Genomic DNA, 12,756 nt, shown 5'->3' on the forward strand with positions numbered 1-12,756 from the left:
GCAGAGAACTTGTACCAAATCATATAATCCCTACAGTGCAGAAGGAGGCCATTCGGGCCATCGAGTCTGCACCCGCCCTTGGAAAGGGCATGCTACTTAAGCCCATTCCGCCAAACTGCACTGAATGTCAGCTTACATTATGTGCTCCATTCCTAGGAGCAGTCCTAGCCTTCTGTGTCAAAGACCCATTGATCCATGGCTGACACCTGTGGTATAATTAACCACTTATTGGTATCTATATGGAAATATATTCCTTCTCTCGTGTGCTGTACATTACCTTGTCTCAGTGAATTTTATTGTCCCTTACCCAATGGGTTATTAACACAAGAAGACTAACATGTCTGTGGTTGTAGTGACCTTTTACTTTAAATGTCAGAGTTGACTGTAGGATTCATTTTGGCGATTGAACTGATGAAGAAAATTACCTAATTGATTTGGAATCCTACTTCTTCTGCAATAAGTGACTGTAATATTACAGATAATAAGCAATTGAGCTTTCCAGCAATGGCCGTGTGTTGTATCGGCTGATGACTACAGCACAGGAAGGAAGGAAAGGTAATTCTTTGTGGCATTGAAGCATGAACTAGAAATATTTAAACAAAAATTTTAACAAATTATTGAAGTACCTTTGATCAATTAAGACAAGCCTCCTACTAAAGTGTTCTTGTGTTTGAACAAATAAAAGAATGCCCGGTGGTATAGATTTAATTTATTTTACAGTTTACAAATAACAATTCTGTATTTTAAGATGTATTTCTTAGCAGAAAAAGGATTCTAAAACATTCTCAAAAGAATATCGACTATGGTCTGCAAAATTGTTTCATGGAGCCACAGAACAGGCAGTATTAATGTGTATTTTTCATATGCATAGATGCATTAGAAAGAAAACTGCAATGCTAGAAATCTAAAATAGAAACATAAGCAAGTTAGTCTGCATTCAGGACAAAACAGTTGCAGGCAGGGATTTATTGAGTTGAATGGCCTGATGGACAATTCTTAAGTAGCTTTGTCTGGTTGATGCCAAGTCACGTTGAGAAATAATTCTGACTATATGTACAATGCTGCATCTGGAATGTTGAAAACCTATTCGCTATAACAGCCAATAGAGTAAATCATATTTATCTGAGTTAACAGACTTGTAAAACCAATAGAATATGGGCAGCAGTTCAAAGCAAACACCATGGAAAATGAAAAGATGCTTTCCACCTGTGACTCAGTAAACTGTGCACAGATTTCTGAAGCAAACTTGAATTTTCAGTCATTTGAACAACTGGTCGACAGTGACGTAACTCGAATCCTTTTTAAAAATTTAAGATCAATGTCTTTCAGTTGTTGCATAACTACTAACTATAAATGTCTGAAAGAATAATGAAATTATTTATCCACGTATTGTATTTATCCACATATAAATGATTACAGATTTAATGGCAATGGTACCATTAACAGATGCATAATCATAGTATATATTAAAAGGTTGTCATTTTTGAAGCGCGCAACTTAAACTCTCATATTCAAAGGAACTGGATGTGTGATTGTGGACATGATGACACTTAGTTCTTAGTTTCTTGCCTCTAAGCGTGGAAAAGCCGACTGGTCCTGTCAAGTCACAAGCATGAATGATCAGTTAGGGTCAAATATCAGAGGATGGACAGCACTGATAGTTCAGAAAATAATCAATACCTCCAGTGGAGTTTAGAGCTTTTTGTGGTGAGGGAGGAAACCAAAATTAATTTGAGCTGGACTTATTTCACAAAACACCTTACAGATTCAGCTCTGAAGAAGTCATACAGACTTGAAACATTTACTGTGTTTCTCTCTCCACAGATGCTACCAGATCTGCTGAGTTGTTCCAGCATTTTCTATTTTTAGTGGAGACTCAGCACTGCTTCAGAACAATAAATTTACCAAATTGGGACCATAAGCCAATGATGTTCTAAATAAAATGCTACTGAGCAGTCCATTTCCTCGGGATATTTTTACATTTAAAAAAATTAACTCATCAATATTCAAAAAGGATCGCTGGTTCACTCAATTATTCCACCACTGATCAAAACAATTACTTCTTGAAAATGTAAGTTCAATTTTCACCAGTAGCCTATATAACATATCGGTGTGTTTTATTTGGGATTGTATGAATGACACAGATGTTAGTGTCTGTATATGCACAGTGAGCTCCCCTGGTAAGGTTATTTTGTTCCACTGAGGGAATACTCCACTTTTCAAAATAATAATGTTGTGTTATGTTACTTCAAATAACATAAGCTGCTACTTGATGTAGGCTTTGCTGAAGGATGCTCCAGACTCTGAGATAAGTTCAACATATTTATTGAGCGATTAACAATGCTCCTGAATGAGTTTTTTCACTCTGCTAATCTGACTCTAGTAACTCAGTCTACTCTGCTAACTATACAAACTTGCTCTAGACTACGTGTGAGGGTGCTGTTAATCGACCCTGTCTTGCTCTCTGTGTGCCTTGTCTTTTTATAGTGGTTGTGTAGTGCCCCTTGTGGTAATACCACCTCTGGGTGTCCTGATTACCCATTGGTTGTGTCCTGTTCTGATGACCCATTGGTTGCGTGTCTGCATATCATGACAATAATCACATCAAATATTGCAACAACATGCAGTAACATAGCTGGTTTGACTTTAATTTTCAGAATTCATACTAGAGAATTCTAGTATGCTTTTTAAATATAATTATTTTACAGTATAATTAATACCTTAAATTAAGTATTAAGCATGTTTTACCAGTTATAAAAATGGAATTTTACTTCTGTTCAGTAATTTCAGGACAACGCCAAGGGCAGTTTAATTCATTTATATTGAATCTTTTATCGCTGCTTTATGAATAAATATCTGAAGGCATTGTTGTAATTTTTGTTGAAAGCTGTGTAGATGAGAGGATTGAAGAAGGAATTGGAGTAACCGAGCCAGACAAATATACTCTTCCAGGTCGGAGGGATGTCACAGGAGCACAGAGAACTGATGAGTTCGGTGATGAAGAATGGGATCCAGCACAGGACAAAAACCCCGATCAAGATCCCCACCATCACCGCTGCCTTTTTTTCCTTCTGTTGGCGCCAGGCTTCTCCGTCCACCTGGAAGGTCAGGGCTGCGTGTCGGACCACGCACTCCATCTGGGGCTGGTGACTGGCTTCCTTAACCTACAACAATTCATGAGTTAAAAATACATAAGTAGGAGCATACAAAGAGAGGAGGGCAATTTTTTTTGCCGCTCCTTCTGCATTGAATGTTGAAAGCCCACTGAATATTGCGCCAGATTATGATTCTCATTTAACCCGTATAATGGTAAGATTCACTCAATGCCCATTTCAGTCATCCATGTGCTCACGAGATATCAGAAATTCTTTTTTGTATTTATGCAAGAATAATGCTCTTGTCCTATTGGGGTTGGAGGGGGAAGATGATGGTGCCATGGCAATGCCACGGGACCTGTAATGCATATTGGACATGGGTTCAAATCCCACCTGGACAGCTTGTGCAATTCAAATTCCACGAATGAATCTGGGATTTAAAGCTAGTGGTGGTGGCCAGGAAGCTATCGTTGACTTGGTTCACTGATTATCCTTTAGAGAGGGAGAGCTGTTAACCATACCTGGTCTGACTTCAGATCCACAGCTGCCCCCTGAAGTGGTCCAACAAACCACTCAGCCCAAGGGCAATTAGAGACAAATTGCAAATGCTGGCCTTACCAGTGATGGCCACATGCCTTGAAGTCGTTTTTTAAAATCCGTACTTCAAGCGATCAATGAAGCCAATGTGTCTTGGGTGGGCAATTATTAAAAGTGACTGAGATCCGCGCTTGCCGTTCAGGGCCCCCTCCACTATCCAGGTACTTTATACCAGAGAGAGATTTCAATCAAAAGCATTACATTAGATACAACGGATGCTGCCATGTGAGACCTTTTAGACTGTTGTTCTCTCCTCGTCCATAATTGTAACTAAACATATACCTGCTGAATGCACAATAGTGCTACCAGAAAGCACATGGCAGATGTAGCCCCGACCACAACATTCCCCCCCCCCCCCCCCCCCCGATTTATCTGTGTCTTGTTTCCCGGCTGGTTCTCTCCATCTTCTCATCATCCGGCCAGGTTCCTGACTTCGCGACCCTGCTTTGCTTTCCCACATAAAGAAGTCTTACAACACCAGGTTAAAGTCCAACAGGCTTGTTTCAAACACGAGCTTTCAGAGCGCAGCTCCTTCCTCAGGTGAAGGAGCTGCGCTCTGAAAGCTCGTGTTTGAAACAAACCTGTTGGACTTTAACCTGGTGTTGTAAGACGTCTTACTGTGCTCACCCCAGTCCAACGCCGGTATCACCACATCATTCCCACATGAATGCAGCTTAATTTACCCAGCTCCACACAACTCTTCCCCCATCTATATACAGTCCACAATAACCTACTCCGTGCAGTGGAACTGGGAGTTGGACTTCATTTTGATACCTAACCTATGCTTTTAAAATTTTTTTTACAGTATCTCTAATAGAATTTTAATAGATGATATTTCTACAGTTTTACGTTTTAAAATGTAATCCAAAAATTAAACTTTGTAAAATAGAAGAAAAAGAGTGAGAATCAAAAATGCGGTAGTTTGCAAAGGGATGAAGTTTGGTGGGTTAATAATACGCTTTCTGCGGGTTATTCTTGGCACATCTATCTTCTAAAATTGTACAGACATTGCACTGTGAAAACAATGTGCATTTTCTTTCACCTTGCCTTGCAGCCTGGTTTAACATGCACTTGCTACTGGTAATTTAACTAAGAGGTCAGTCTCAACACCTTTCCTCGAGGGGCCAAATCAGAAAACGCTGGAAAATCTCAGCAAATCTGAGAATTGCTGTGGACAAAGCCATCCAGACTCGGGATGTCAGCTCCCTCCTCTCTCCACAGAGGCTGTCAGACCCGCTGAGAATTTCCAGCAAATTCTGCTTTTGTTTCGGATGCCGGCGTCTGCAGTGATTTCCTTTGAACCTTTCCTCGGGGCTTGGGAGAAGTTACAAAAAAGGCCCCAGGTGTAGAGACATTCCCAGCAACCCACCCTGTACTCGGTGATTTGCTGTAACTTTCCTCTGTTAGAAAGGTTGCCATTCTCACCCTAACAAATCAGTCGAATTCACTTCCATAGGGTTTATTCATACAAAGTAACTCCTGAGCGGGTACGCTTTTTAAAAATCGGGCTTTAGATGGAATAATTTAGCTATCTTTAGATATTTAATTACCGTTCTAAGAATCTATTCCACTGAGTCGGGTGAGAGCAGAATAGTCGTATTGCCAAAAGACAGAATGTTGTTACTAACTCGCCGTTGTAATTTGAACATAGTGCAGAAGGAGGCCATTCGGTCCATCGAGTCTGCACCGACCCACTTAAGCCCTCACTTCCACCCTCTCCCCGTAACCCAAACCCCCCTCCTAACCTGTTAGTGAGAGAAGCACTGGCGATGTTTAAAGTGTATTTATTTTATTAGATATAATACTGAGCAGACATCCATACAGGATCTCTCTGTGGGAGCAGCAGGGAATGTAGCAGAGGCTGTGGCTTTCTTACCTGCAGTATTTCAGGCATGGGCACCACAACATTCCTCTTGCGGCTGCCGATCCTGAACTTGGCAGCCTTGTAGATTTTCCAGTATACGAACAAAACCACGGAGAGAGGCAGGTAGAAGGCGCCGCAGGTTGAGAAGATGGTGTAGGAGGGCTCCTGGCTGACCTGGCAGTTCTGCCTGGCGGCGGAGTAAGCTTCTCCCCACCCAAAGAGGGGGGAGAAGGCGATGACAGCGGAAAGCGCCCAGGTCAGGGCGATCAGAACATTGGAGATCCTCTTCCGCGTGTCTAAAGTGTACTCCAGGTGCCTGGTGATAGACCAGAACCTGTCCAGGGCGATGGCAGTGACGTTCCAGATGCTGGCCGTGCAGCAGAGCACATCGAAGGAGATCCAGATGTGGCAGAGGACCCTGCCCAGCCTCCAGCGCCTGCCGAACAGCTCATTGACCAGGCTGAGGGGCATCACTAAGGCAGCCACCATCACATCAGACACAGCCATGGAGGCCACCAGATTGTGTGGCACCCGGTGGAAGGTCTTCACTCTCAGGATAGTTACCAACACCAAAAAGTTCCACACGAAGGTGGCCAGGATCAGGAGGGTCAACAGACACACGGCCAGGATCCTAAAGACAGCGAAAGATTGTCCATTCAGTCTGCTCTCTCCCGAACTTCCATTTAGCAGCAAGGACCCGTTGATGTACATGACTCCTAGCTCTGCCCGGCCAAACAAGCTTATCTTTGTTCGATTCCGCAGATCAATTCGGAAATAATGCGCAATATCCCGACTATTCTAAACAACGCCACAGCGAAAGAGGACCCCTTATCTTCCATTGTGTTCAGTTTGATCAAAGACAGCCTGTAATTTTTTTTACAGTTGGTGCCTATTAACCAAACATAGAAGAGAGGGAGCTTTTAAACATTACCACTTCAAAGCTTTCTCAAGAAGGCTGCACCCAATGAGCGGAGGACTGCCGTTCCATGCAAATCCCGTTCAAGTACTGAGCAGTTTACGACATATACCGTCCCTCGCGATTACCATGCTGATGAACCACTTAAAAACATCATAGATTATCATAGAATTTACAGTGCAGAAGGAGGCCATTCGGCCCATCGAGTTTGGAAAGAGCACCCTATCTAAGCCCACACCTCCGCCCTATCCCCATAACCCAGTAACCCCACCCAACACTAAGGGCACTTTTGGACACTGAGGGCAATTTAGCATGGCCAATCCAGCTAACCTGCACATCTTTGGACTGTGGGAGGAAACCGGAGCACCCGGAGTAAACCCACGCAGACATGGGGAGGGTGTGCAAACTCCGCACAGAGAGTGACTGGAATCGAATCTGGGACCCTGCAGCTGTGAAGCAATTGTGCTATCCACATGGAAGAAACTTATTCCCAGGGGAGAAAAAAAATCTCCGTCTATGGATCTTTACAGACTGGCATGATTTCCTCTTGATCCAAACATGGCCAATTGCTGCTTTCTGATTTATAATGTGCACTGGAGACACGAGAATCCAATCAACATCAATATTAAGATTCGTCACATCTGCAGGGAAAGGAAAATGGTAAGTCTTCGATTTGTGCAAACTTAGGAGGTGCTTTCCCATAGCAGTGAAATAAATGGTCAGTTCTGAAATGACCACTGCCTCCCGCATACACTGACCCCCCCCAACATGTTCCTCTACTGTTCTTAAAGCTTTGTGACTGTGGCAACCAAAATATTAAAGTCTTGGATTTACCTTCCTCGCCGTAAGAATTTAAATAGGCAAACAGGCAAACATTAAATCTCTTTGTGACTCTGATAAATATAATGGGGAGTTTCGGTCTCCTTACTTGAGAAAGGGTGTACTGGCACTGGAGGGTGTGCAGAGGAGATTCACTAGGTCGATTCCGGAGTTGAGAGGATTAGCTTCTGAGGAGAGGCTAAGTGGACTGGGACAATGCTCTTTGGAATTTAGAAGAATGAGGTTGTATCTTATAGAATCATATAAAATTCTGAAGGGAATAGTTAAAGATAGAAGCAGGGAGGTTGTTTCCACTGGCACGTGAAACTAGAACTAGGGGGTATAGCCTCAAAATAAGGAGGAGCAGATTTAGGACTGAGTTGAGGAGGAACTTCTTCACCCAAAGGGTTGTGAATCTGTGGAATTCCCTTCCCAGTGAAGCAGTTCAGGCTACCTCTTTGGATGTTTTTAAGGCAATGATAGATTTTTCAACAGTAAAAGAATAATAGGTTACAATCAGCGGGCGGATAAGTGGAGCTGAGTCCACAAAAACGATCAACCATGATCTAATTGAATGGCAGAGCAGGCTCGAGGGGCAAGATGGCCTACTCCTGCTCCTTTTTTCAGGGTAACCTCATTGCGGTGTTATTGTAAGCCTACTTGTGACAATAAAGATTATTATTGTACTTCTTTTGTTCTTATAGACAGGGGCAGCACGGCAGCATGGTGGTTAGCATAAATGCTTCACAGCTCCAGGGTCCCAGGTTCGATTCCCGGCTGGATCACTGTCTGTGCGGAGTCTGCACGTCCTCCCCGTGTGTGCGTGGGTTTCCTCCGGGTGCTCCGGTTTCCTCCCTCAGTCCAAAGATGTGCGTGTTAGGTGGATTGGCCACGCTAAATTGCCCGTAGTGTCCTAAAAAGTAAGGTTGGGGGGGGTTGTTGGGTTACGGGTATAGGGTGGATACGTGGGTTTGAGTAGGGTGATCATGGCTCGGCACAACATCGAGGGCCGAAGGGCCTGTTCTGTGCTGTACTGTTCTATGTTCTATGACAGGCTGGACGCTGTTTGTTGGGAATGATGTATCAGATATGTGACAACATTTGGATACTGACAAAATCTTTCAAGGTAAATGGCATTAAAGGAAAGAAGAAGCATTGGGAATCTATTCCACATGACTAAGTCAGAAGGGATGTGAGGGATCAAATTAATGGATCACTGCTGTTTATAGGGATAAATCGGAAGGCCTCTAATGGGAATAAAAGGAGGAGGGGGGGGGGGGTGATATTTGTCGACCTGATACAGGACTGTCAAATATCTCAACTTGTTATCTTTATGTCCATTTCATTGTACACGATTCTGGCCTCGTTTTCTTTAAGCAAACAGAAAAATAAAAATAATTAGGAACCGCCCAGGAGACAACTTTCATAAAACAGGCCGAATGCAAACCGAGAAGTTGAACTATTTTCCAGACAAATCTTCAAGTAGAAATTTCTTGAAAAACGAGAGGGTTCCTAAAAGGAAATGGCAAGACGTCATCCAGATTTGGTGAGAATTATTGCGAGGTGGGCTAATCAATGCTCCCATGAATGAGAAGCAGTACGCAATGAGGAAGGATTACCTGATCGCCGACAATCTCCATTTGTCACTTGACAAAATGACCATATGAACATAATAGATCATTTTTTGACACAATGTTAGATCTAAATGCTGATAGAAAATAATAATTTAAATCACCTTAAATGTCCTTGCAGTCATTGCAAATTGTAACACTTATTTTTTGATTCATCAAACGTATTTTGACGGTAAAGGTAAATGTTACATCAAGACGATAGCCCGATGATATTGCATTGCGCCTACTTAACCAGCGGCTCTCAAGCAATCCCAGCACTTTTTGAGTCGGGGTTATCTCCCAGGTTCAATCCGCAAATGTTACAAAATCTCTCAAATGGCCAACCTTAACTGCTCATCTTTGACCTGGCGCAGTTTATCTCCCTAGTTTTCAAGAAATGTAAAAAAAAATACAAATTTAGTAAATTAACACTGAAAGGTAGAGTGTGAAGTTTAGCAGAGGCGACAACACGAAGATAGCGTTTAGAGAGGAAGGAATTTGGCGAACTGTACAATCAAAAAAGTGACAGCATGAGAGGAAGACGGAATATACATTATATATATAGAACAATGCCACAAGAGATCAAGTCAGAACTAGTTTTTCTACAGAGCAACGATGTGCCAAATTATGTGGATATATTCTTCCTGCTGCATCGTATAAGGTAGTCATGATGTGGAGATGCCGGCGTTGGACTAGGTGAGCAGGGTAAGAATTCTTACAACACCAGGTTAAAGTCCAACAGGTTTGTGTCAAACACTAGCTTTCGGAGCTAGTGAGGAAGGAGCAGTGCTCCGAAAGCTAGTGTTTGAAACAAACATGTTGGACTTTAACCTGGTGTTGTAAGAATTCTTACCATCTTATAATGCACAGCCTAAGAATAAAGTTACCCAAGTCATACCACCAAACTTTATAATCTGTGCCGATCTTACCACACTTATCTATGATCAGCAGACCAGACTTCACAATAAATCTCTGCACTGAAATCAGTATTCAACTTCCAAAGGAAACGATAGTAGAAAAATATCTGTGTACGCGCCGACGATAAGTCCTTAAAACAAGTTTATCCTAAGTTTATTTAAGACGTTGAGATAACCTTGATGTGTTGTACATCGAGGTTAAACAGAATGATTCTGTCCGGTTGATGTTATCCGCGGCCCTGCTTATTATACGTTAAGAAGCGCCTTTTGGTTTTACAGTTAAGCCTTGGCTATATTTTGGAAGAGGTAAAAGGTGTTATTTAAACTGCAGGGAATGTGTCCAGTCCGCCAAAACAGAGTATCGACAATTCCTCACGGCCGTTTGTAAGAATTTGCTATCCGTAAACCAGCTTCTGCCTTGGCCAGAGTAACAGTAAGTATTCGACAGCAATTAAGAGTTCTAATGATTTATGCGATGCTGTTTCAAACTGGAACTGGATCCAGATAGTCCAATTACAAAGATGGAGAAGAGGTGACCTATCTGCAGAATGAAAGACAGTAATCAACAGATTTAGACAGCTCCCCCCCCCCCCCCCCCCCCCCCCTCCCACCACCCCTCCCACACACACACACACCGCCACTGTTACGAACACACTGAAGTAATAGAGAGAAATAAGAGTTTTATTAAAGGACAAGAGGATGACCAGGGAAAGAATAGAGCCCATTAGGGAGCAATGTGGCAATCTCTGTGTGGAGCCAGAAGACATAGATGAGGTTTTAAATGAGAACTTGCATCTGTGTTCAGTTTGGTGAAGCGCGATGTAGGTATAGAAATTAGGGAGAGGGACTGTGGTGCACTTCAACAAATCAACATTGAGAGGGAGGAGGTACTAACTGCTTTAGTAGGCTTAAAAGTGGATACATCTCCAGGACGAGTTGACATGTATCCCAGGCTGCTGTGGGAGGCAAGGGAGAAGCTTGCTGAGGCTCTGACAATTTTCAAGTCTTCTCTTGGCCACAGGAGAGATGCCAGAGGATAGCTAATGTGGTACAATTGTTCAAGAAGGCTGGTAGGGATAAACTAGGAAATTACAGATCAGTGAGTCTTACCTTCAGTGGGAGAGAAACTCTGGGGACAGAATTAATCTCCACTTCGGGAAGCAAGCATGGCTTTGTCAAAGGGAGTTTCCCCATGCAGCAGAGGGACCCCCACCCCCCAACTGATAAAATGCCAGCGGAAGCAGAAACCCACAGTTATAAAAATAATAATCTTTATTAGTGTCACAAGTAGGCTTACATTAACACTGCAATGTTGGCCACTTACATAGCCGAATTGGGCTATCTGTCACCTTTCCTACTACTGGTAAGGTGGAACAACAGATTTTAAGCAGATATATTCAAAGAACCTCTTATCAAGGTCACTACTGAACTAACGTTTTGAAACGTGAGAACTCAAGTAAATTAGTCACTTGATATTCCCTAACTTGAATATTGGTGGAGAGAAATGTTGTCAAATTGTTTCATCTTACACTTATCAGGACAAACACAGAATGCCCAATTTTAAACAACCACAGTAAGTTACATTGCAGGAGAAGCATGCCATTGGTTGGCAAGTCAATGCTGATTGGCTGAGTTAACACCTGCTGCTCGATGTGATTCTGCAACTGGACACCAATAAAGATGTAATAGCTACAATAACTCATTTAAGATAACCAGGCAAGTGGAACCACATTCTTAGAAACATAGAATCCCTACAGTGTAGGAGGCCATTCGGCCCATCGAGTCTGACCCTCTCCTCTGAAAGAGCACCCTCCCTTTAATCCCCCGTAATCCCACATAACATCCAGATCTTTGGGACACTAAGGGTCAATTTAGTGTGGCCAATCCACCTAACCTGGACATCGTTGGACTGTGGGAGAAAGCAGAGCACCCGGAGGAAACCCATACAGACACGGGGAGAAAGTGCAAACACCACACAGTCAGCCAAGACTGGAATTGAACTCAAATTACTGGCGCTGTAAGGCAGCAGTGCTAACCACTGTGCCATTCATGTAAAATTATATTCTCGGAACAAACAGTAAATACAGATACAATGGTGCAGATAATTATATAGTCACTGCCTGATGATGGCAAGCGATTTAAGTGCAGGTTCTGAAAATATTGAAAATACATATCAATCAAAGCATTTAGTGCAACATTAATTTTGAATATCAGCCCATGGCGCTTGGATTAATCTTCTCATACTTCATTGGTTCTGTTCATGTAAAAATGACTGTAACTCTTCCCAATGCTATGTAAATGGTTGATTTATCACATGGTACAAGAACATTGTCATGTGAAGTGATTCATATGATTTTGCAGTTAGAATTAATTTGAGATTGAGTTTGTTCTGCCTCTTTCTTTTTGGAAATGTTTTACTGAAGTTTTTCCTTTTATGCACTACACAATAAACAAATCGATGTGGATCAAATACAATTGGCAAGAGCTTATCATTAGAAATATCTTCCCATAAGATATTTTAATTGGAATACTGTTTCCAAGAGATGATTGTCATATATTTACAAATATACTGGGGCAACACGGTAGCACAATGGTTAGCACAGTTGCTTCACAGCTCCAGGGTCCCAGGTTCGATTCCTAGCTTGTGTCACTGTCTGTGTGGAGTTTGCATATTCTTGTGTCCACGTTGGTTTCCTCTGGGTTCCTCCCACATTCCAAAGGTATGCCGGTTAGTTGGATTGGCCATGATAAATTGCCCTTAGGGTCCAAAAAAATGGTTAAGTGGGGTTACTGGGTTACACGGATAGGGTGGCGCCGAGGGCCCAGGTAGGGTGCTCTTTCCAAGAGCCGGTGCAGACTCGATGGGTTGAATGGCCTCCTTCTGCATTGTATGTTCTAGGTAAATGTATAGTTCTCCACTCCTTCCCCTCCCCCCCCC

The 12,756-nt window shown here is 42.6% G+C and overlaps 1 protein-coding gene across 1 annotated transcript; it reads right to left on the bottom strand.

The window, feature by feature from the left end:
- Window positions 1-2,831: 2,831 nt before the first annotated feature.
- Window positions 2,832-6,267, bottom strand: LOC119962319 (5-hydroxytryptamine receptor 5A-like). The gene is made up of 2 exons (XM_038790300.1): window positions 5,569-6,267; window positions 2,832-3,164 (listed from the first exon to the last, which is right to left on the bottom strand). The coding sequence occupies exons 1-2, from the start codon at window positions 6,265-6,267 to the stop codon at window positions 2,832-2,834; spliced, it is 1,032 nt and encodes a 343-aa protein (XP_038646228.1).
- Window positions 6,268-12,756: the final 6,489 nt, after the last annotated feature.

The sequence above is a fragment of the Scyliorhinus canicula genome, chromosome 2 (assembly GCF_902713615.1).
Source record: "Scyliorhinus canicula chromosome 2, sScyCan1.1, whole genome shotgun sequence".
NCBI lineage: Eukaryota > Metazoa > Chordata > Chondrichthyes > Carcharhiniformes > Scyliorhinidae > Scyliorhinus > Scyliorhinus canicula.

What these genes read in the sequence shown, in the direction of transcription:
- LOC119962319 (XM_038790300.1), bottom strand. Translation starts at nt 6,267, where the DNA reads ATGTACATCAACGGGTCCTTGCTGCTAAATGGAAGTTCGGGAGAGAGC. An exon ending in CCATGCCTGAAATACTGCAG is followed by an intron (nt 3,165 to 5,568) that starts GTAAGAAAGCCA and finishes GAATTGTTGTAG; the next exon opens with GTTAAGGAAGCCAGTCACCA.